The sequence below is a fragment of the Barbatula barbatula genome (genome assembly GCF_947034865.1).
Source record: "Barbatula barbatula genome assembly, chromosome: 6".
In the NCBI taxonomy this organism is placed as follows: domain Eukaryota; kingdom Metazoa; phylum Chordata; class Actinopteri; order Cypriniformes; family Nemacheilidae; genus Barbatula; species Barbatula barbatula.
The window spans coordinates 13,868,616-13,892,894 of record NC_136765.1 but is presented as its reverse complement, the minus strand read 5'-3'; the positions used below and the strand labels follow the sequence as shown (position 1 = coordinate 13,892,894).

The 24,279-nt window shown below is 38.0% G+C and overlaps 2 protein-coding genes and 2 long non-coding RNA genes across 8 annotated transcripts; 2 read left to right on the top strand and 2 right to left on the bottom strand.

Moving 5' to 3' along the window:
- Positions 1–217: 217 nt before the first annotated feature.
- Positions 218–5,461, top strand: LOC306895272. Of its 2 annotated transcripts, XR_013786777.1 has the most exons (4): positions 218–290; positions 400–523; positions 2,583–3,090; positions 3,380–5,461. It is a non-coding gene; the product is annotated as an uncharacterized lncRNA (long non-coding RNA). The 2 variants fall into 2 exon arrangements; XR_013786778.1 differs by having other exon boundaries at positions 400–3,090; positions 3,380–5,455.
- An 85-nt stretch (positions 5,462–5,546) lies between these two features.
- On the bottom strand, positions 5,547–21,540 carry LOC306895267 (epithelial cell-transforming sequence 2 oncogene-like). Its single transcript, XM_079458401.1, has 21 exons — positions 21,244–21,540; positions 21,048–21,160; positions 11,292–11,454; positions 10,942–11,194; positions 10,601–10,716; positions 10,380–10,498; positions 10,203–10,287; positions 9,957–10,125; positions 9,188–9,316; positions 9,018–9,110; positions 8,766–8,942; positions 8,538–8,641; positions 8,349–8,465; positions 8,060–8,265; positions 7,831–7,978; positions 7,537–7,610; positions 7,296–7,452; positions 6,808–6,873; positions 6,206–6,294; positions 5,818–5,990; positions 5,547–5,735 (listed from the first exon to the last, which is right to left on the bottom strand). The coding sequence occupies exons 1-21, from the start codon at positions 21,400–21,402 to the stop codon at positions 5,608–5,610; spliced, it is 2,838 nt and encodes a 945-aa protein (XP_079314527.1). The 5' UTR covers positions 21,403–21,540; the 3' UTR covers positions 5,547–5,607.
- LOC306895270 lies at positions 13,078–17,501 on the top strand. 3 transcript variants are annotated; one of them, XR_013786775.1, is made up of 4 exons: positions 13,078–13,150; positions 13,260–13,392; positions 15,457–15,960; positions 16,250–17,494. It is a non-coding gene; the product is annotated as an uncharacterized lncRNA (long non-coding RNA). The 3 variants fall into 3 exon arrangements; XR_013786776.1 differs by having other exon boundaries at positions 15,786–15,960; positions 16,250–17,491; XR_013786774.1 differs by having other exon boundaries at positions 13,079–13,150; positions 13,260–15,960; positions 16,250–17,501.
- A 194-nt stretch (positions 21,541–21,734) lies between the features above and the next one.
- Positions 21,735–24,274, bottom strand: ccdc28a (coiled-coil domain containing 28A). Of its 2 annotated transcripts, none has more exons than XM_079458402.1 (6): positions 23,824–24,274; positions 23,223–23,387; positions 22,956–23,119; positions 22,712–22,866; positions 22,593–22,615; positions 21,735–22,439 (listed from the first exon to the last, which is right to left on the bottom strand). In XM_079458402.1, exons 2-6 carry the CDS (start codon positions 23,369–23,371, stop codon positions 22,385–22,387), a joined length of 546 nt encoding a protein of 181 aa, XP_079314528.1. In that variant the 5' UTR covers positions 23,372–23,387; positions 23,824–24,274; the 3' UTR covers positions 21,735–22,384. The 2 variants fall into 2 exon arrangements, with proteins under 2 accessions (XP_079314528.1, XP_079314529.1); XM_079458403.1 differs by having other exon boundaries at positions 21,770–22,439; positions 23,223–23,384; positions 23,824–23,925.
- Between the last annotated feature and the right edge of the window lie 5 nt (positions 24,275–24,279).

Here is a 24,279-nt window from a genome sequence, read left to right as displayed (position 1 = left end):
CCCGAGGCCTGCCTGAATCGCCTCCATCACAAATCTGCGTCAGTTCGTGGTGACTCGACTGCGCACGTAAGGTGTGCGTACCTCTCTCAGTACAATTGCTATGGAACCTGATGTTCCAAATATGGTAAGAGGCGTTACATTTCCGTCACACGCTTGCAGTATTCGACCAATCACTACGCCCTGGTGAACTGGCCAATCACCGCACACCTCGCTTTTCAGAGCGATGAGATTTGAAAAATATTATCCGCGCGTTTTAAAGAGTCGGGGCAGAGAAGATACAAACATGAACGGTATGTGGAAAATACAGCGTTTTTGAACATTAAATCGTGTTTACACATCGCGTTACATCTCAAACGAGCGATAACATTCATTTTAGCCGTGTCATGTGACCCCTTTAAGGTTTAGTGGAATCTTATGAGACGCTTTGCCGTTTATGACATCACGGAGAACTTTCTGTTCAAGCTCAAGAGCCAGATGTGGATAAACACGCAAGCGGTGAAGACTCGGGATGAAGAATTGCAAAGTAAGTCAGTTTTACCTCGACTTTGTGTCATTTATGTCGGAATATTCGTTAAATCGTCGTGTGTCTCGTTTATGTGGTATACTCGAGTAACGTTAACCTACATTAATGTCGCGTCAGCTCTGTATGTATATTAAAGTTGAGTTTAGATCAATATAATGTAATATAATGTTAAACGTGTTAGTGGCGCCCATAGTCATTTGGTTTCGGTGACCACTTAATTTTATAATCTTTACGAAAATGTTTAAAAGCGCAGTACCTAATCATGTTTTTACATTTACTCATTTGGCAGACGCTTTTATCCAAAGCGACTTACAAGTAGTTTTTTACAGTGACACACTACTGCAGGGCAATCAGGGGTAAGGTGCCTTGCTCAAGGGCCCTTCAGTCATGACCTGCTGGCACTGAGATTTGAACCTGCTACCTTCTGATCACAAGCCCAACGTTCTAACCGCCAGGCCACAACTGACCTTGGTTTTTGCACAACCACGGTTGCGAACTGTATTTTGTGCTAACCGTGTTGTGTGTGTACAGGTATAGGCCAAATTAAGTGAATTATCATTACAGCCGACTTGTGAGTTACTATTACTGGTATGGAAATGCCCCCATTTGTACCAACAACCCTTACAATGGGCCATGGTGTTCACTATTAGATCTCTTTTGTTTCCTAACTCTGGTTGCAGCGTCTTGGGCGGGGCTACAAGAGGATCGTCCCGTCTGAGCTGCACGCTCTGAATAAAAGACGGGCAAAGTCTCCAGTACGCTCACCCCAGGAACTCTCTCAGAGTTAGAAGTGGGGTCTGAACTGTAAGGTGGTGGGTGGGAAACAGGGAGGACCCCATATTTTCATAATATTATGCATCTAATGGTGAACATCTTGAGTTTTCACATCACTATTTTCACTGGTGAAATCACTAACATGAATTCACATGTTTGCTCTGTTAGGCCTGTGGTTAGTGTGTCCACACATAGTGCCAGTGCACTCACTGCTACTCGAACCTTATACCTGTCTTGATGTCCTTTGCCAAACGTTCTCCCCTATCTCTCTGCCCAATGCTTTCCTTTCAGCTCTGTACTGTCCTGTCTCAAGAAATGTGTAAAAAGCCCTTAAAGATTTAACATAGAAAAATAATCCCTCATATAAAAGCATGATAGGAAACAATAGTACACTAATTTATTATAAAATGAATCTGTTGGAATAGGTTTTGTTATTATTGTGCCATTGAGCAAGACATCTAAGCCTTAGGTGTTCACCATTAGATCTCTTTTGTTTCCTAACTCTGGTTGCAGCGTCTTGGGCGGGGCTACAAGAGGATCGTCCCGTCTGAGCTGCACACTCTGAATAAAAGACGGGCAAAGTCTCCAGTACGCTCACCCCAGGAACTCTCTCAGAGTTAGAAGTGGGGTCTGAACTGTAAGGTGGTGGGTGGGAAACAGGGAGGACCCCATATTTTCATAATATTATGCATCTAATGGTGAACATCTTGAGTTTTCACATCACTATTTTCACTGGTTTCTCTAATCCCTAACATAAATTCATTCTTAAAAACAAACATTTTCAAAAGAATCCCTCATGTTGGTCCCATTAACCATGTGGTTAGTGTGTAGTGCACTCACAGCGACCCAAATTCGATTCCCTGTCTCAAAAGTCCTTTGCCAAACCTGCTGCCCATAGTTGTCCTGTCCCAATAAAGGTGTAAAATCCCCTAAAAATAAACTGTTGAAATCAGTGGCGGCCGGTCAATGGGGCGCTGGGGCCGGCCCCTTAAAGTTCCCCAGAGAAGAAAGCTACTTTAATATGCCAACAATAAGTTAAATATATATCGCAAATTAATAACGAAATAAAATAATTGATTTGTACTATTCCACCGTTAGTCATATTATTATTTATTAAGAAATCAAAACTGTATTTTGCGTCTCTTGATGGAGTTTTGAAAGAGCACCTCGAGAACGCCACTGTGTTTAAGGGAACTTCGAAAACCGTACAGAACGAGCTGTTGGACTGTACGTTGTCTTATACAAAATCCAAATAGCACAAAGCAACGATTTTCTATCAATCCAGGACGACGAGACCACCGATATTGCCTGCATTCAACTACAGCTGATTCCATCGCTACAGCACTAAAAGAGCATCTTACTGTCATCCTTCCAGAGGATCAAAAAAGTAAAAAGAGCGTATGATGGAGCAAGCGTGATGAGGTGTGCCACTGCAGGTGTTCAAAGGAATATTCAAGATGTGTACCCAAATGCCCATTACATCCACTGCTATACGCATCAGCTCAATCTAATAATGCAAAAGGACACTTCTCACATACCCAAAGTTAGAATTTTTTTAAAAGTTAGAAATTCTAATTCTTTTCAAGACTCTGACTTTGACCCTGTTACCACCAGAGAGGCAGTAGGCTTTGCCATACTGCTGGAGGATCAGGATTTAAAACATTTTTGCAACTTTTCCACAACATCATGCCACACTTGGAAATCCTCTATGCTAAACTCCAGAAGAAGGACATAGATTCAGTCCACATTAAAGGGAGCATCTAGCAGTTCCAGCAGGACATACATAAGATAAGGTAGCAGCTGTATTCCTCCTTTTGTATTTGTTATCATTATTATTGTTATTAGTCAAAGCAACTTCTTAAGGATTAAGAAAATGTATAAGCGCCCTAAGCATCAGAAGTTCATGAAACTTGATATGTTTGCCTAGTCCATTTGTATGAAGTTTGGATAAATCAGGGATTCAAACACTGAAACTGGTCTCTGTCTCTCTATAACTTAATCATTGATCATTTTAAATGTTGCAGTTAAAATTGACATTTTGTCATCACTACATTATTTTTGTTTTTGTCCTTCACTCTACAGGTCTGTTACACCATACTCTAAAACACCATGGAACGGTTCCGCTTCACAAGCCACCTCCTTAGTGCCACATTGCTGCAAGCAGACAGTTTTGAACATTACACAGTTGCGTTTCCTGAAGATGCACTGAGTAGGACTTTGAAGGCCTATCCAGTGCTCAATGGGAGTAAGCTAAAGATAGAGCTTAGTCAGATCTCGGTTGCCATCTTTAAAAAACACCTAAAAACGCATCTCTTCCGTCAACACGTTGCTGATTGAGTTTTTCCTAATTCTCTTCCCTTTCCTTCTTTAAAAAAAAAAAAAAAAAAAAAAAAAAAAAAAAAAGATTACTAACCTCGCTATTCTTAGCTTTTATACTGTGCTAGGCTTTAATGGACTAGTTTGATGCACTTATGTATTTTTCGTTGCCTATGTTGTTATAATTGCTTCCAATGTTTCCTCATCTGTAAGTCGCTTTGGATAAAAGCGTCTGCTAAATGACTAAATGTAAATGTAAATGTAGATCTACTGCAAGGAAGAGTTTAGAACCTGTCGTGGTGCTCTGGACCTACTGCAGCTGTTTAAGGTGAACAATCTTGAAGAAGTCCTATCAGAGACTGTCACTCTCCTAAAGATCCTCATCATCACACCCATGACCACAGCAGAGGCTGAGAGGTATTTCTCTGAGAAATGGCATGACCCAGGAGAGGTTAAATGCATTGGCCATGCTGTCAATGGAGAAGACAATGGTGACTGAGATAATTGACTTTAACCAGAAGATCACTGAGAAATTTGCAAGTCAGAAAGAAAGGATAGTTACTGATAATAAACCCACATTCAATTCAAATTCACTGATTAACATTGGCTGTAATAATGATACATCACCTGATTAATGGCTATTTATAGTCTTGCATTATTGACAGTTGGATTTTCGGTATGTTTGCGGCCCCAAAATATTTTTAGCACCAGCCTCCACTGGTTAAAATACTATTTAAAGCCATTATAGAAAACAATAGTAAGCTAATATATTCTAAATAATTTCCCCAGAAATACCTTTGTCATTATTGTGCCATTGACGAGCTGTACGCTTGTAGTACACAAGACGGGCAAGGTCTCCAGTACGCTCACCCCAGGAACTCACTCAGAGTTAGAAGTGGGGTCTGAACTGTAAGTTGGTGGGGAGGACCCCATTTTTTTGTAGTCAAATATTAAGATTTATTATGCTTCTAATGGTGAACAACTTAATTTTATACATCACTACTTTTACTTATCACTATCAGTAATTAACATGTTTTAAAACGATATAAAAAAATCGCCCATGTCGACATCACTAGACTTGTGGTTAGTGTGCCCACACAAACAGGTTTCATGTAAACACGTGTCCAGTTAGCTCAGTTGACTACAAACATATTTCTTATTTGTGCAAAACTACTTTTTAAATTTCTTTTAGTTTATTTTAGTGTAAACGTTTATTGCGTTTAATCATTGAAGGAATGGTATAGAATTACTTGTTTATTGATTTGGTTGATTTTGGCACTTTTAAGTTATGATATCTTACCTCATTTGTTACTGGTTTATAGGATTTCTTTGTTTTTGTTTGGGGTATTGAATGGATAAAAAATGATTTTCATTTATATGATAATTGTTATAGGGAATATGATATTAACTTTTTGAAAGTTACTTAACAGTTTGTTCACAGCTTTTTTGTTTGCCTTAATAAGAGGTCATATTAAAATATTTTGTGTTCTCTTCAAATACAAGAATACAAGAAAAATACTGGTGCTGTTTAACTTTTGCACACTACAGCAACAGAGAATGTATGAAAACATACAGTGAACTAAACACCTTTTACAATATATGACAAAATGTTCTTTAGTTCTCCAAGAATTTAATCTTCGACTTTGTGTAACCATGTAACTTGACTAGGTATCACTGTCTGTTAATTTCCTTTGTATTTTTGTATGAAGTCTTTGAAAGTCCCATCGATATATAACATGTTCTCACGTATCAGCTCCATCCAAGATTTTTTTAAATCAGTGTATTTGATAAATACTTTTATACTAAAAATGCAAATTGTATAATTAAAAACATTGAAATGGCTTCGTTTACAACTGTCAGAGTTTATTCCTATATTTTATTTTTTAAAATATTAAGTTTAATATTCAAATGAATTCCTCGGTTACAATCAAAAGCATTACACAGCGTAATTTCCATTTATTTCCCAAGGTAAATAATGTCTGTCATGTGCACTTTTAGTTACGTGTTATAGCAGCATTTATAGCACTGCATAAGGCAGACATCAGCTTGTTCTTCTCTTCTCTGTCTGTAGCACAAATCCATTGGCGCTTTGGGCTCTCCAGCTGAAAAGCGTTCTGGACATCTAAAGAGATTAGGGAGGAGTTCAAACGTTTTTTGCTCAAATATATATGTGCATTAAATTGTTAAGTAATAACCACACGTACACTTTGTATCAGTGATGTCCTTGAGGTTCAGACAATGCAGTGCAACCGATGCCAGAAAGGTGTGAGTTGTTTTCGCCGCCAGACTAAATGGTACATGTGACACGATCTTCTCAGTCAGCACTAAAGCGTCATTAAACAGAAACAATCCCAGGTCACTCACATGCTCATACATCCTGTGAAAAGAATGAGAATGAAAACATGTTATTGTGTCTGTGTGTGGTTGGTTGAGTAAATATGCTTCCTTGAATTGATACAGACATATATTAATGCATTATTATTCATGCAAAACAGACAATATTGTTATTGTTTGTTTAAAAAAATTGTTTCAAAACAGAAAAAGAACACTTTGTTTGTCTATATTTTATTTGATTCTGGGTCAACAGTAGACCTGAGAGAGGAAGTGATGTCTCCATTTAGGCAGGTCAGTAATGCCACCTCCTGAGTGATGATCAAATATCTGCTGCCCTCTGACAAATTCTACACATAGTACAAACGTAACCATATAAATATTTAATAACACCATCATTTGTATATATGAAAGTAACATGTACTTATATAACAGTAAATGGGTAGTTGACAGACTAATATGCAAATTTGTCCTATGGTGTGATGGCAAGAATTAAGAAAAAACTAACAATGGAGATAAATCTCTTAAATTATATTTTATGCGATACATTTAATTAAAACAAAGTAATATTAACAGTTTATTTTCCAATTTTTGCTATGTCATATAGTGCTGTACCAACTGTCTATTAAAAATCTGATCTATGTCAGGATTGACAAGCACGTTCTTATGGCTAAAGTACACTACCAGACTTTTGCTCAGATTTTCAGTCTGGACTTGTTGCAGAAAATCTGTGCCGGTCTGCAGATTTGATCAGTTAGTGTGTTTCTATATGAAACTTTCAAAAAGTCTCCATGTATATGAAAAAAAAAATCTGTTCAGATTTTAAAAGTATTGCAGTGTATTCCAGCCATTAGTCAACTTACCGGGCAGCTTTGAATTGTATTCTGTGCCTCTAAGATTTTAAGGTCTTGATTCAAACTTGTTTTCAACTGTAAGTGACAAAACAAAATTGGTGTTACATTACATTTTGATGGTGTAATAGTCCGCGCTGAGACATTTAAAGGGACGGTTCACAAAAAAATTAAAATCCTGTCATCGTTTTCACATGCTCTTGTCAATTCAAAAATGTATGACTTTCTTTCTTTTGCAGAACACAAAAGATGACCTTTTGAAAAAGGCCGGTAACCAAACAACACTAGACCCCATTCATTTCCAATATATGGATAGTAACCACGGAGACATTTCTCAAAATATCTTATTTTGGTTTCCCCAAAAGTAAGAGTCATATACAGGTTTCAGGGTAAAAAAAATTACTAAATGTTTATGTTTTGTTAAACCTCGGAGTTTGAAACGCAAATATGTTCATATTAATGCGGCGACAATAATATTAGGCACTGATCTCAGGACACACCTTGTGGATGAAGTTCCTGTATGTCATGATTGTGTTGGAGGCGGATGATAACATTGTGTAGTCAGGGTGCTCGGGCGGTGTGTGTAGAGCTAAAGCCTGAAGCAAAGTCCCATATTCCTCTACTCGTGCAGACGGTGCAAGAAACAGCTCCTGAAGACTGCACAGTCAAGACCTCTTGGTTACGACTGCTCAAAATTTGTCAGCAAAGGCAGAAAAACCGTGCTAACTGTAAAATGTTTACCTCTGCATTCTGGTTGCAACACTCCAGTCGTGTCTTTTCAGAAACGCACGGAATACAGGATGTGTCTCTCTGCACTAGAAAGCATTCATAACATTATGCCCTCTAAAAATTTTACAAAGCCCAGAAAAGAGCAATTGCACCACTCTGACACAATTTTTCACATAACACAATAACAATTCAATTGATATTTCATAATCTTAACTATATATTTTGTTTTTAATTATTTAAGTGGGGAATAGCTATGTAATATGCAAGATAATATGGATTCAGATTTAAGGGTGACACAGGACCTACCTTGTCTATAGTTTTCAGAATGGTCGGGTAGTTGTTAAAAAAGTTTGTGTAGGCCCGTAGCTTGGTGCAGAATTTGACACAAACATCACCCACACACTGCAATGGACCCCATTCCTGCAATCTCTCCTGAAGTTCTATCAGAAATAGACTACAAGAACCATTTTTAATGTAAAAAAAACATGAGAAAATGGCCATGTAATCTTTTCAAGCACAATGTCAAGTGTTTTACTTGTTTGCCTCCAAAATGTCCAGTAGGGGACAGAAGATTGTGATGAGACTGACAGAGCTGATAATGGCTCGATTGGAGTCCAGAGCAGCTCTGAGAGGAGTGTAGTAAACTGTGGCTACTGCTTGAAGTTGCCTCACATAAGTTCTCTCGCTATCCGAAAGCTCCTTGCACACGCCACCGCGTCTGTCTGCATCACTTATAAAGCCCTTGAGATAAAAAGACAGGCGTTTAAAAGCCCAGTACGTATATAGTAAAACAAAACAAAATGATTTAAAACAGAAACTCCTACCTTTGAAAACTCTGGGATGGGATTAATGATGTTAGTGGAAGTGATTTCTGTTTCTTTCAGACCATCCTTGATCGATTTCTTTAGTAAAAAGCGTCCCAAGAAGTCTACAGCATCATCCTAAAATATATTTATTTAGCGGGTTACATGAAAAAATGTCTTGTAATAACTTACAAAATATTTCTTGCTTACTGGGGTCTCGTTCATCAATGCTACTAGTCCCTGAAGCAAGCATTCCATGATTTCAGATTTAATGGAGATGACGGGCATCTTAATATGATCCCAGAGGAACAAACCTGTATCGGACGCATGATACAAAAACTTAAGTTAAACACTTTTTTCTGACCATGCAGTACTATAATTGCATAATGCATATTAATGTAAAATCTAACGTTATTAGCATGAAGGCAGATCACTTACCCAGGATACGGCCCTTGATCTTTTGACACAGAAAGTGCAGCTGTGGCTCAAGGTGTTTCCGCAGTTCTTTGCAAGCTTCCTCTATCCATTCAGCCTGCCGGCACCAGCTCAGAAGAAGAGCTTCATGCAGGTACATCAATGGAGGAAAGTCACTAGATCCAGACCACTCACTGAGAACTAGTGCAAAAACACAAACAACCATTTTGTTCGTCATTAAATTAAAGAACATTTTCCGACTTTTCTGAAACTTACTGTGCTGGAAGGAGCCAGTACACGTCCCAGTGGGGGCTCTGACATTCAGACCAGTCATGGAGGATAACTTCCTCATCAGATCCATCCCTCCAACTGAACAATCAATACAGAAAAATACTCTATGTCTACAGTATTACTAGTTTAATATAAAGCCAGTGTTGCAAATTTACCAGAAGACGCCAGGGGCGCAAAGATGTTTAGACTCCCACCTTCTGAAGCAGTAACTACCCAACCACACAGCTTCTCCCAAAACTCTCTGACACGTGGCATTTGCACTGTCTTTTCAGTAATACTCAGTCCTGTGGATAAGTCAAGTCAAGTCAGCTTTATTTATATAAAACAATTTTCCTTGTTACAAAGCAGCTGTACAATAAAACATTGACTATAAGCAAAACATATAAGGTTATGCAAGTCAAAACACAGCTCAAATATCAGACAGAATAAGATAAGAAACAATGTACCCGAATTGTGGCTAGTTACAAAGACAACATTTTTAATTCCACAGCTTCCGTCCACTAACTTGTTGGCATGGCAGAAACAATAGCAATGCTGATATTTAGTGCAACATCACTGATATTGTTAAATAAAACATTACCACATGCGTCTGTAGAATGGGATCACCTACATATTTATTATTATGTTTTTTCAGTTTTACTGTAGTTAATAAGATTTTGAATTAGCTTTTATTTGACATGTTTAGTTTTTAATGTTCAATTTAGTTCTTTTTAGCACTTTTATGCATTTTGTAATGTTATTATTTATTATATTGCTATATAAGATCATTTTAAATTCAGTTTTAGTTTTAATTCAGTTGTAAGTTATATATTGTAAGTAATATTTTTGGGGGTTTAGTTTAAGTTTTTCCCAAGTAACATTTAAGTACAATTTAAAAACATTTAATAGTTTATTAGTTGTAACAATGTTCTAACAACATTTTACCTTGTGTAAGGATGACCTCGTCTGTGCTTCCTTCTGCCAGAATACCAACACTTTGTAGCATTCTGCCCTGGATAGCTCTTTCTGCCAGAGAAAGCAAAGCCTCCAAGGTCATTCCTTGTGAGTCATAAGGCAAAACCACCACAGATGCGTGTACTGCAGCCAGAAGCAGCTAGAAATATACAATTGAACATTTTTAGCTATTGAAGAACTTATCATTCGAGAAATTAAACTTTTGTGATGTCTTACTTCATATCCAGGAACTTTGGATGACACAAGCAGGAAGTGAGGAAGAGGACAGTAGGTGGACCTGACTGGCTGGTTGAATGGTAAACTGCAAGAACACCAGTCACTATATAATATGACACAAGGTTGCAAATATATTTGGGCTACGCATGAACTCAATGTTAATCCTGTTTAACTGACCTCATAGTTTTTACCAAACTGGAAGCATATCTGTTCTCAAGAGTTCTGCTTATGGTCAAACCACCCTGTGATTTTATGGTTTCAACATTGGGAAATGAGTTTTTCAAAGAACACTTGTCCTAAAAACAAATAAAGAAAAAAAAGTAATTATTGCAAGCTAAGGTTTTCTATTTCATTCATTTTCGTATAGTTACATCAACTTTCTTCTGTCAGGGTCTCACCCCTAAATGAACGAGAGCAGCAGTCAGAGTCAATGGTTGATTGTGAATGCTTCCAGTAAATGATGTGCCCAATTTACTGGTGTTTATCCATGCCCTTCTCGTCTTCAGAACAGCCTCTGTAGAACAATGAGAAGTGAAGAATATCTAATATTAGCCAAATATTTATTTGCATATTCACTTATAAATCGTTAATAGTAAATATATAAACATTAACTATATTATCCATATCAAATATTAGCTATTAGCAATAGCTCAAATTATCACACAACTTCCATTTAAATTTTTCGCTACACATACATATCTGATCTTCAAGAAAACATGTTGTTCAGCCTTGGACTCACTTTTATGTTCTGCTATCTTGTCTCTGATTGTTTGTTTAATCATGAGCTCTCTCCATCTCTCCTCCTGCTCCTCTGGTGCAGTCAAACGCTCATTCAAAGTGCCATAGACACCTGCTGCCTCCCGTGGTGTCAGAATATCCAAACTGGCGGCACAGGCCACGTAATGTCTTTTCCAGGCTCCATACTCATGATCTGATGGACAGTAGCGAAGAAACCAGCCCAGGCGTATGCACTTGGGAAACCACAGACAGTCCTGGATAATCACATACAATACATTTAAGAACATTTATAGACAAAAAAGAAATGTTTTAGTAGTTGCGTATTTAATTGAAGAGGCTTCACATGATTACCTGCTCAGCCAGAAACCTCCAGTGCCAGCTCACCTGTGCTGCAGCACAGATGTCTCGTGGGCTGAGAAAGGACATGATGTACAGAGAAAGGAAACGGGGTAGCACAGCCGTAAAGTCCAGCCGAGTGATGGGAACGGCTTCTGTTAAACAATCACTGGTGAACCTGGAATTGTAAACACAATTAACTGACCCAATAGATATTGACTGTAAAATGTTTAATGTCTAATATCTGTGAAGGGTGTTCCATATATATATAATTTTGGTAATAGTATTATATAATAATAATCTGGTTGAAAAGGTATTTTTCACAAATCACCTGTTATTGAAAAGGAGGGAAGTTATTTACAATTAAGACTTATTAACTTTAGTCTGGGACTGTTTTCCAGGATTCAGATGCTACACAAAACAACATATATTGATTGTAGCTACGTTATATTTGCATAAATTACAAACACATTATGTTGCATTTAAAAATTCAAACTTGTTTAATATTTAATATATGCCTCAAAACGTTGTAGATTGTCAGATGTACAAATACATATCTATATTGGATTACTGTGCTCCTTAGATGTATTTAGTTCTTAATTTATCAATGTTTTGTTGGATTTATGCCTGTTTGTTTTAAGATGTTAATGATAAAAAAGGAATAAAAAAACATAAACAAGACACAAACTTAACTGTAGCCTACATAAAAGAGGCTAATAAGTACCAAGAAAGAGAACTAAAGTACAAAACAAAATAAGATATTAAGACACCTAGATCTTATTTTGTACTTTAGTTATCATACATTAATGTGTATAGTAGCATGGTTTGTGTGTCACACATACTATGATACTATACACATTCATATCTTGGTTTCAGTGGCAACGTCTACAGCAGGGGTCTCCAACCTTTTTGTAAGCGAGGGCTACCAAGATATCTAAAATCCTCTAGAGGGCTACTTGTTGATAACATACTTTCAAACTTTAAACATGTGATGCCTTATTTTTACGCTCACAGAACCAAATTCAGTTTTCTTTCAGATATTAAAGTTTATAACACTTGCTAATAATAAACTTTCATGACGGTGTAGCACTTGGCTGATCGGTATAGTCACAGATTTGTCTGCTGTCTTGAGCATTATTGGTGAGCCCTGTGTTTAGCGGGCACCTTACAGAGTTCATGCGGGCTACCAGGTGCCCACGGGCACCACGTTGGAGACCACTGGTCTATAGTATAAAATAACAGTGCCACAATAATAAACTGGTGTTTATAAATATGAAAAGCGTTGAAATAAATCGTCCACATTTCATTCAGTGACAAAAGCTTTTTATTATTATTGTCCATAAACGTATGATGAAATTAAACAAAAGTGTATATTTAGGCAAATCAAACCAATCTCCTAAAGTGCAATATTTGCAATGGACCCTGTGGTGTTTTGTCGATTTGTGTACCCGCGCATGGTCCTGTTTAGAGGAAACAGTGGTCATATAGCCTACCGCGAATGCGTCTTTTCTGTGTTATAAGTTGCCCATGCATATATTATAAGTGTCGGAACAAAAGATGCATTCAATCTAAAAGCCAAGACTTCCCGAGGCCTGCCTGAATCGCCTCCATCACAAATCTGCGTCAGTTCGTGGTGACTCGACTGCGCACGTAAGGTGTGCGTACCTCTCTCAGTACAATTGCTATGGAACCTGATGTTCCAAATATGGTAAGAGGCGTTACATTTCCGTCACACGCTTGCAGTATTCGACCAATCACTACGCCCTGGTGAACTGGCCAATCACCGCACACCTCGCTTTTCAGAGCGATGAGATTTGAAAAATATTATCCGCGCGTTTTAAAGAGTCGGGGCAGAGAAGATACAAACATGAACGGTATGTGGAAAATACAGCGTTTTTCAACATTAAATCGTGTTTACACATCGCGTTACATCTCAAACGAGCGATAACATTCATTTTAGCCGTGTCATGTGACCCCTTTAAGGTTTAGTGGAATCTGATGAGACCAAAACAACGCTTTGCCGTTTATGACATCACGGAGAACTTTCTGTTCAATCTCAAGAGCCAGATGTGGATAAACACGCAAGCGGTGAAGACTCGGGATGAAGAATTGCAAAGTAAGTCAGTTTTACCTCGACTTTGTGTCATTTATGTCGGAATATTCGTTAAATCGTCGTGTGTCTCGTTTATGTGGTATACTCGAGTAACGTTAACCTACATTAATGCCGCGTCAGCTCTGTATGTATTTTAAAGTCGAGTTTAGATCAATATAATGTAATATAATGTTAAACGTGTTAGTGGCGCCCATAGTCATTTGGTTTCGGTGACCACTTAATTTTATAATCTTTACGAAAATGTTTAAAAGCGCAGTACCTAATCATGTTTTTACATTTACATTTACTCATTTGGCAGACGCTTTTATCCAAAGCGACTTACAAGTAGTTTTTTACAGTGACACATTACTGCAGGGCAATCAGGGGTAAGGTGCCTTGCTCAAGGGCCCTTCAGTCATGACCTGCTGGCACTGAGATTTGAACCTGCTACCTTCTGATCACAAGCCCAACGTTCTAACCCCCAGGCCACAACTGACCTTGGTTTTTGCACAACCACGGTTGCGAACTGTATTTTGTGCTAACCGTGTTGTGTGTGTACAGGTATAGGCCAAATTAAGTGAATTATCATTACAGCCGACTTGTGAGTTACTATTACTGGTATGGAAATGCCCCCATTTGTACCAACAACCCTTACAATGGGCCATGGTGTTCACTATTAGATCTCTTTTGTTTCCTAACTCTGGTTGCAGCGTCTTGGGCGGGGCTACAAGAGGATCGTCCCGTCTGAGCTGCACGCTCTGAATAAAAGACGGGCAAAGTCTCCAGTACGCTCACCCCAGGAACTCTCTCAGAGTTAGAAGTGGGGTCTGAACTGTAAGGTGGTGGGTGGGAAACAGGGAGGACCCCATATTTTCATAATATTATGCATCTAATGGTGAACATCTTGAGTTTTCACATCACTATTTTCACTGGTGAAATCACTAACATGAATTCACATGTTTGCTCTGTTAGGCCTGTGGTTAGTGTGTCCACATATAGTGCCAGTGCACTCACTGCTACTCGAACCTTATACCTGTCTTGATGTCCTTTGCCAAACGTTCTCCCCTATCTCTCTGCCCAATGCTTTCCTTTCAGCTCTGTACTGTCCTGTATCAAGAAATGTGTAAAAAGCCCTTAAAGATTTAACATAGAAAAATAATCCCTCATATAAAAGCATGATAGGAAACAATAGTACACTAATTTATTATAAAATTAATCTGTTGGAATAGGTTTTGTCATTATTGTGCCATTGAGCAAGACATCTAAGCCTTAGGTGTTCACCATTAGATCTCTTTTGTTTCCTAACTCTGGTTGCAGCGTCTTGGGCGGGGCTACAAGAGGATCGTCCCGTCTGAGCTGCACGCTCTGAATAAAAGACGGGCAAAGTCTCCAGTACGCTCACCCCAGGAACTCTCTCAGAGTTAGAAGTGGGGTCTGAACTGTAAGGTGGTGGGTGGGAAACAGGGAGGACCCCATATTTTCATAATATTATGCATCTAATGGTGAACATCTTGAGTTACACATCACTATTTTCACTGGTTTCTCTAATCCCTAACATAAATTCATTTTTAAAAACAAACATTTTCAAAAGAATCCCTCATGTTGGTCCCATTAACCATGTGGTTAGTGTGTAGTGCACTCACAGGGACCCAAATTCGATTCCCTGTCTCAAAAGTCCTTTGCCAAACCTGCTGCCCATAGTTGTCCTGTCCCAATAAAGGTGTAAAATCCCCTAAAAATAAACTGTTAAAATCAGTGGCGGCCGGTCAATGGGGCGCTGGGGCCGGCCCCTTAAAGTTCCCCAGAGAAGAAAGCTACTTTAATATGCCAACAATAAGTTAAATATATATCGCAAATTAATAACGAAATAAAATAATTGATTTGTACTATTCCACCGTTAGTCATATTATTATTTATTAAGAAATCAAAACTGTATTTTGCGTCTCTTGATGGAGTTTTGAAAGAGCACCTCGAGAACGCCACTGTGTTTAAGGGAACTTCGAAAACCGTACAGAACGAGCTGTTGGACTGTACGTTGTCTTATACAAAATCCAAATAGCACAAAGCAACGATTTTCTATCAATCCAGGACGACGAGACCACCGATATTGCCTGCATTCAACTACAGCTGATTCCATCGCTACAGCACTAAAAGAGCATCTTACTGTCATCCTTCCAGAGGATCAAAAAAGTAAAAAGAGCGTATGATGGAGCAAGCGTGATGAGGTGTGCCACTGCAGGTGTTCAAAGGAATATTCAAGATGTGTACCCAAATGCCCATTACATCCACTGCTATACGCATCAACTCAATCTAATAATGCAAAAGGACACTTCTCACATACCCAAAGTTAGAATTTTTTTAAAAGTTAGAAATTCTAATTCTTTTCAAGACTCTGACTTTGACCCTGTTACCACCAGAGAGGCAGTATTGCCATACTGCTGGAGGATCAGGATTTAAAACATTTTTGCAACTTTTCCACAACATCATGCCACACTTGGAAATCCTCTATGCTAAACTCCAGAAGAAGGACATAGATTCAGTCCACATTAAAGGGAGCATCTAGCAGTTCCAGCAGGACATACAGAAGATAAGGTAGCAGCTGTATTCCTCCTTTTGTATTTGTTATCATTATTATTGTTATTAGTCAAAGCAACTTCTTAAGGATTAAGAAAATGTATAAGCGCCCTAAGCATCAGAAGTTCATGAAACTTGATATGTTTGCCTAGTCCATTTGTATGAAGTTTGGATAAATCAGGGATTCAAACACTGAAACTGGTCTCTGTCTCTCTATAACTTAATCATTGATCATTTTAAATGTTGCAGTTAAAATTGACATTTTGTCATCACTACATTATTTTTGTTTTTGTCCTTCACTCTACAGGTCTGTTACACCATACTCTAAAACACCATGGAACGGTTCCGCTTCACAAGCCACCTCCTTAGTGCCACATTGCTGCAAGCAGACAGTTTTGAACATTACACAGTTGCGTTTCCTGAAGATGCACTGAGTAGGACTTTGAAGGCCTATCCAGTGCTCAATGGGAGTAAGCTAAAGATAGAGCTTAGTCAGATCTACTGCAAGGAAGAGTTTAGAACCTGTCGTGGTGCTCTGGACCTACTGCAGCTGTTTAAGGAGAACAATCTTGAAGAAGTCCTATCAGAGACTGTCACTCTCCTAAAGATCCTCATCATCACACCCATGACCACAGCAGAGGCTGAGAGGTATTTCTCTGAGAAATGGCATGACCCAGGAGAGGCTAAATGCATTGGCCATGCTGTCAATGGAGAAGACAATGGTGACTGAGATAATTGACTTTAACCAGAAGATCATTGAGAAATTTGCAAGTCAGAAAGAAAGGATAATTACTGATAATAAACCCATATTCAATTCAAATTCACTGATTAACATTGGCTGTAATAATGATACATCACCTGATTAATGGCTATTTATAGTCTTGCATTATTGACAGTTGGATTTTCGGTATGTTTGCGGCCCCAAAATATTTTTAGCACCAGCCTCCACTGGTTAAAATACTATTTAAAGCCATTATAGAAAACAATAGTAAGCTAATATATTCTAAATAATTTCCCCAGAAATACCTTTGTCATTATTGTGCCATTGACGAGCTGTACGCTTGTAGTACACAAGACGGGCAAGGTCTCCAGTACGCTCACCCCAGGAACTCACTCAGAGTTAGAAGTGGGGTCTGAACTGTAAGTTGGGTGGGGAGGACCCCATATTTTTCGTAGTCAAATATTAAGATTTATTATGCTTCTAATGGTGAACAACTTAATTTTATACATCACTACTTTTACTTATCACTATCAGTAATTAACATGTTTTAAAACGATATAAAAAAATCGCCCGTGTCGACATCACTAGACTTGTGGTTAGTGTGCCCACACAAACAGGTTTCATGTACACATGTCCAGTTAGCTCAGTTGGTTAGAGCATGGTGCTAATAACGTCAAGGTCGCAGGGTCGTGGGTTTCCTCCTCATACGGGTCGAGTTCGATTTACTTTTATGGCAACCATTTCTATGTAATTATAATAAATGATAAGAAAGCCTCTGAACACTTTTTAAAATGTTTTCATTCACTTTAAGCTAGTGTCTATTAATATAACTATTTATACTTAATTAAATTTATGTTAATATAAATTTATAGTATTATTTTATTGGATGATAATTGTATTAAATTAACTATTTGTTGAATTTTATTGTATGTTCATATTATTAAAAAACAATTTGTTGAATGGGTACTGTAGTTTGGTCGCATTTAAAGAAAGCGTATGGTACATTGACATCTAGCGTTTAAGCTTGGTATAATATTGGAAAGACAAGTTCAGCCAAGTAACGGATCTTCTCGGTTTATTTAGGTTGTTATCAGAAATAATCTACAGGCACTCTATTCTGTGAGGATCCTTTTAAGTGATTTTACTTGATAAAAGCTGCATTGATACATATCTTTTGGCTACAATAATTGTACTGTCCAACAGTCTAAACAATAGACTGTCCAAACAATAACTTTGTTATAAAAGCAATAAGGTACTTGAATAAGGTACAATAACTTTGTTATAAAAGCAATAAGGTACACGGCTGACGGGGTGGAGGCCGGCCTAATCACAGCTAGAGCCCTATCGCACGACATCGAGAACGATATTGCGTTTATACAACAGTTTGACGGATAAATCTAAAAAAAGTGTCTACATTTTTAATGGAAATGGGGACCTACTTCCTTCCACCACTAATTCCAGTCTAGCATAACAGTTAAACAAACCCCATCTACTTATTCCAAATGTCACGTCTATTACATTTGTGCTGTGATGCTTCAGTTACAGTATTAGCGAGAAAAAATTAGACAGGATGTGCATGTGAATGAAAGAGAAACTGTGAGAATGTTATTCCCATTGCACTGTGGAATTTATGGAGACCCTCGCATCCCCCATTGTGAATAGATTGCTCAAAAAGACACTACCAAATGTGCATTTGTGTGCTTTCAGTTTCACTTTCATAAGTACGTGTTATGCTCATTAACTGGTCACGGTGAATGGAGAATTAAAGTATTTCATTCTTCCATACATGCGCAACTTCTGAAAGTTTCAGATAGAAACACACTAACTGATCAAATCTGCAGACCGGCACAGACTTCCTGCAACAAGTCCTGACTGAAAATCTGGGCAAAATCTGTGTTTGTTGTTTTCTTTTTTCTGATCCACCGTTGTTGACACTCTTATGAAAGGTGCTAAAAGAATTCTTCATTGCAATTTTAAAAGAATATGCTTTTGGTTCCCCAAAGAGTCTTTCAGTCTGAGGTTTCTAAAAGAAAGCATTTCTTTCTTAACTTTTTATAGTCAGAAGAAACTTGTTCACTACAATGAACATGTTGTGGATGAGTTCCCTGGATGTTTACGTGTGTATAATTTACAAAAAGATATGTCCTAGCTAGCTTTACTTTAGACTTCATTCCAAGCTTCCTGGTGGAACATTCTTCCCAACTAAAGCCCTGTTTTTACTTGAGCGTCGGACCTACGCCGTAGCCTCTATGCTGTAGGCGACGTGTCGGTTTTCATTAACACTTCTGCGTCGTTGTACACGTTGACAGCCAATGACCATTTACATTTATTCATTTGGCAGACGCTTTTATCCAAAGCGACTTACAAGTAGTTTTATACAGTGGCACATTACTGCAGAGCAATCAGGGGTAAGGTGCCTTGCTCAAGGGCCCTTCAGTCATGACCTGCTGGCACTGAGATTAGAACCGGCAACCTTCTGATCACATGCCCAACGCTCTAATTAGGCCACAGCTGACCACTAGTCATCAGTGCCCAAGCGTGTGTTGCATGTATAACCAAGACGAGTCGAAGAAGAATCAGATCTTTTGAGAAGCATTAGCAGTGGTAGCGGCATGTAATCGGTCACTTTTGTTGCAGCTTGATATGTTAAATACAGAAGAACAAATTATTTACTCTGATAAATCATTAGGAAATGTGTTTGAGTAAACATGATGCTATCGCAGAGTTATTTGACCTGTGGAAGGTGTTCAAACAGACCAATCACAGTGCTTGCGGTCCCCGTAGGGTCGCGTTGAGCTGACACGTTGTAACATTTTAGGAAAGGTTACACGTTGGGCTTCAGTCCGGCAAACACATCTCTCACAACATTCAAAAATCTACTTAAAACCCATCTCTTCTGTGAATACTTGACAGACAAATGAAAAAAACTAACCATTTCTCCTTCTCTCAACAGGTGTTGTTCTGTCTTTTGTTTTAACTAGTAACTTGGTAATAGCACCTATTGTATTATTGCTTCTGTATGACATATCGCTGTATTGCTCCCTAAACTCTCTGTAAATCGCTTTGGATAAAAGCTTCTGCTGAATGACTAAATTTGAAATGTAAATCTAAGTGTATCTGTGCTGCAGGAATAGAAGCTGCCGGATGAGGTTTGCCAGACAGAGGTATGGGAGCATTGCAGTTGAAAATGCCACAGGAGAAAGTGCAGGAGAAAGAACAACTAAAAAAGCAGTTCTTCTGACAAAGACTTGAAGAGTCATGAAACCCCTTGGCACGTTTTTTGAGATGTTAACAGACATGCTGATTGCACATTCATGAAAACATTAAAAGCACTCATACAATATATCAATACGTGAAAATTTCAATTTTTGGCTTCATCCACTCCTCTGCATTTATTCATAGGTAATCGTTAGTTGAAACCAATCCCTGCACCTTTCTATGCATATGAGATAAGTCCGGTATTACAATGCATTAGAATGCATCACTTCGGTCTTCCAGGACATTGTCATTCAGATACATGGGTCGAAGGTGATCGTTTCCATGGTGCGACCAAAGCTTAAGTTTGGGCCCAGGCGGCAGTGGTCTTCAGACACAAGCGGAAAATACGTTTGTAAGGAACTTTTTAAATTTTGAGAGCTTTGTGAATTTGAAACGGGTGGAATCTGGGTTTGCTGATGGCCTCATTTTAAAACAAAACGCAAAACCCATCCCTACCTTCACTAACGTGGTAAGTATTTGCTTAAATATTATTCATTTTGGTGTGTTCAAGTGTGAATCCAAGATTGTATAGTAAACGCTTTCAGTTTTTAGAGCGTATGTTTTTTTACTCATACTGCTAAAATTGGATTTTGGCAATATTACGATTAAACTTTACAGCATGTAATGCAATACTTTGATCGTCATCGATAAATTCTAAATGTTTACACAGTTGTAATTCAGTTGCACAGATGAGTTTATTTATATGTGAGCTGTAAAATATTTTTATTATGTAAAATATTTTGTCTGAATTTTAGTATGTTTTGGGGATACTTAATAATAAAAAATGCTACAGTAAAATGTAAATTGTTGTTCTGCTTAAGCATGGATGCATTGAATTTATTATATATAAAAATAGCAAATTTTAAGGTAATAAAACATAACGCCTCATTATGCAAGGTCTAGCAACACATCTGAAGACATAGTTATGTATAATATATTGCATTTCTGTCAATAGATCTTCCCAAAAATTACACATTGGACCTTTAACATCTCCCAATTTAACTCAATCCTAGTCCTGGAACCTATCCCTTTTTCTCAAAGAAAGTGTACTCTCATCAATAATCCCACCATGAAAATTGTAAGTACGTTAAAAACGTGTCAACTTCAAGAAGTGTTAGGAATTTACTTGAGCTGTGTTTTGGAGCATCTCCTCAAAAGCCGAAGAATAAATTCCTTTCTTTGTCTGTCTGTCCAGAGGTCAAACCAGTGCAGAATAAGAGTTGTTCTTTCCTGAAAAAGCTGTAAAAGGATTTTGAATCCGATTAATTGCAGTTAAAATCAATCACTAACATTTTATTTTAAAATCAGTTTTTCCCTCCGACCTGATGGTTACACGCTTTGTTTGTAATGGGCGTCCAAGCGCTGAATCTGGTTTCTGTTGCATCGATGCGCGTCCCGTCAGATGGCGATTCTCTGCATTCACTTCCAACTATCTGCCATTGATTCTCAATATCCCCGCGGTTTTTCGATTTCAGATTCATTTTAAATTCCACAGACGTCTTATATGCAAGTGCTCGGTCTCAAACCTTTTCCAGGTTTATAACTAAAAACGTGATTAGTTTTACCGACAAGCGCGCGAAGTCTTTCTGGTGGCAATCGATCTGAAATTAGTTGGCGTTAAAGCAAACCTCTTGTAAACATTGAGGCAACAGCGCCTCCTTTACAACCTCGTATCCCTGGAGACAAAGTAACAAGGTCAGCAGCTCTGCGCATTCCTTTAATAGAGCCGGATAGGCCCGAAGAATTATTGCTTTAAAACCATACTGCTTTCGAACACATAAAGGCCCACATAGGTTCATCTTAGTCATAACGTGACATGTGCACGAATTTACTTTATGTGGTCTATGTAATGGAAAAGACCCAGATCTTGTGTCGTTGGTTACAGCTCATATTTTATTGATAGTCAATGTTAAAGGTTTAATCAACAACTAGCCAGTAGAAGGTTACACTATATATATCTCCAATGCTTTACATCAAAAATAAAATCTGTAAATATGATGTCTTAAAATATCATGTAGTTTTACTTTCATTCTGCAGTCTTAAACTTACACATGTGCGTCCTGATGAGCAAAAACACAGACAGTTTCAAGTTAAAGTGAATTAGTGATAATGCAAAGGTGCTGTAGTACATCTCAACGCATGATTTAAGACATTATTTGATTTGATCTTACAATGTAATCGAACATTATATTTAGGAAACGACAGGAACATTTAGCATGGTAATGAATATCAAATGATCTACTGAAAAAATCTATTAAATCAGGTTTGCATTACATTATGACATGTTTGAGTTGTTTTTTGACATATAACTAATTTTAAACTATTTAGCGCAAAAACAAGCCAAGCCAAGCCTATCTATAAGTTTAGATTCCACAGTGTCAATTAAATAATACTGATGTATTTTCATAGCTGTTTTGTGGTAGATATGCACACAGTATTCTCCATAGTAGTTTATACACTAGTTCACATGCTGGAAGTTCTGGGGACATCTTGGCTGTCAGCAAGGTTAAGCTTTTGTCTGAAGAATTGTAGTTAAGGACATTATAGATGAAAAAAGACCCTGTGTTAGACAAACCTTCCAATTTTTTTCACAGAGCTCTGGGTTTAAAATGAACACGACATCACTTAGTTGAAAGGCAACACCATAAATTATGAACGCGTGAAAGGATACATCGAGGAGCTCAACTCTTCCAGCTAAAGGAAAAAAGTAAGAAAAATAAACTTTGTAAGACCAAAAGCATTAAAAACTTAAATATGGTTTTATGATCAAACACCTAAAGTTATTTTTACATTTAGTAACAGTTTATCCATGTTTGTGTCATAAGCTGACTTCCTCTGGTCTTCTGGCATCTCATCCACTTCTCCATACAGGTCAAAGTGCAGACGGGCCAGCGTTTCCTGCATCTCTCGAACATGCTCCATCTGATCGATGGAACACTCATTGCCTGATTCAGAGAAGATTTCTTGTTAGCAAAACTGAAACCTCACTAGTCTGCACACAACATGTTTAGGTGAAATGGTTTTGTGTGCCTACCAAAAGCTTGTAATTTTCCTGAGTGGAAGTCATTTAGGAGGCCGAGTAGCCCTTTCTCCATTTCCTGTACATCAGACACATCTGTGAGAAATGTGTGCTGGATGTGGGCAGATTGGTTACTCTTACCAGACTGGCTCTGAGGTCTGGGCTTGTCTCTTACTCCTCTAAAAAAGCGAAATACGAACATTTAAACAAGTTTTACAACTTGAACTGGTCTATTCGGATTTATTTCTACAGGGAAAACATTTTGATAAAAGTAACACTGACCTACGATACTTAGTCCTCTGACTAGAGTGCGTGACTATACCGCTGACACCAAATGATCTGCTGCTCGGAGCTTTTCGGGCATTGAACGGGAGAGGAGGCTGGCTGGAAGACGGCCTTGGGCTTTTCCTTTTCTTGTTCTTTTCCTCCATTCTGTCAGATTATCTACTAAATTACACAATAAAGGTATGAACAGAGCAACCTAGAACGTTCCAGATCGTTTGTTTTATATAAATGAGAAATGATATTTATGTCACGCGAATTAAATGCAGTCTTCAGTTGTGGTAACGTTGCCAAATACTAATCCGCAATTATTGTTCAATCTCCCGAAGATGTTGATCAGTGACAACATTATTAATCGAGAAACAAACTTAATAGAAACGTTTTCCGGTGATATTAAACTGTAATGAACGCACATTAACAACTTACAAGCTAACATTGCAACTGTTCGTTTATAATAACACTCTGTGTAACATTTGCAAAACCTCGGCACCGGTTCGTTCAAGGAGCGGCGACGGTTTGGCTCTTTAACAACACAAGTAACTTATGTGGTAATACAAGGAAAATTACATCTTACGTTAGCTCCAGTTATGTATAAATTTACCGTAAAAATGACAACTCCACTTTTTACAACGATATAGTGTCCCGTTTGAAAGACATTCTGGGTTAGATCGCGAAGCTCCAAAGTTGCGTACAGTTGACCAGCAAGTTTACATTAGGCACTTCCTGGATTTAGACGTCATCCGTATGGCGTCATCACGCAGCGTAGCATCAGTTGAATTTCCTCCCCACTTCTGCTTTTCTCTATGTCGCCAGGTTAAATTGCAACTGTATCATCTTGTATTTTAGTGTGTTTTTAATTTATCTAATTTAATAGACTTATGCAATTTACAAAAACAAAACAATAATAACCACAGACCGTTCTTTACGTTTATTCACGACCTTTAGTTTACGAATGAATAATACTTTTATATTAAGAGCGCACATAAGTATTCCCTGTGTCCGTCCACTCAGCTAAACCTAAAGTTTTTCATATTTCTATTTATGTCGCGCTTGCTTC

Bases quoted from the DNA above. Each gene is read 5' to 3' on its own strand.
- ccdc28a (XM_079458402.1), bottom strand. From the start codon at position 23,371: ATGGAGGAAAAGAACAAGAAAAGGAAAAGCCCAAGGCCGTCTTCCAGC. The intron at 23,120-23,222 runs GTCAGTGTTACT...TCGCTTTTTTAG, and splicing joins CAGAGGACTAAGTATCGTAG to AGGAGTAAGAGACAAGCCCA. The intron at 22,616-22,711 runs GTAAAAATAACT...TTTTTCCTTTAG, and splicing joins TGGATAAACTGTTACTAAAT to CTGGAAGAGTTGAGCTCCTC.
- LOC306895267 (XM_079458401.1), bottom strand. From the start codon at position 21,402: ATGAATCTGAAATCGAAAAACCGCGGGGATATTGAGAATCAATGGCAG. The intron at 10,499-10,600 runs GTGAGACCCTGA...ATTTGTTTTTAG, and splicing joins CTGCTCTCGTTCATTTAGGG to GACAAGTGTTCTTTGAAAAA. The intron at 7,611-7,830 runs GTAGGTCCTGTG...AATGCTTTCTAG, and splicing joins TTCTGAAAACTATAGACAAG to TGCAGAGAGACACATCCTGT.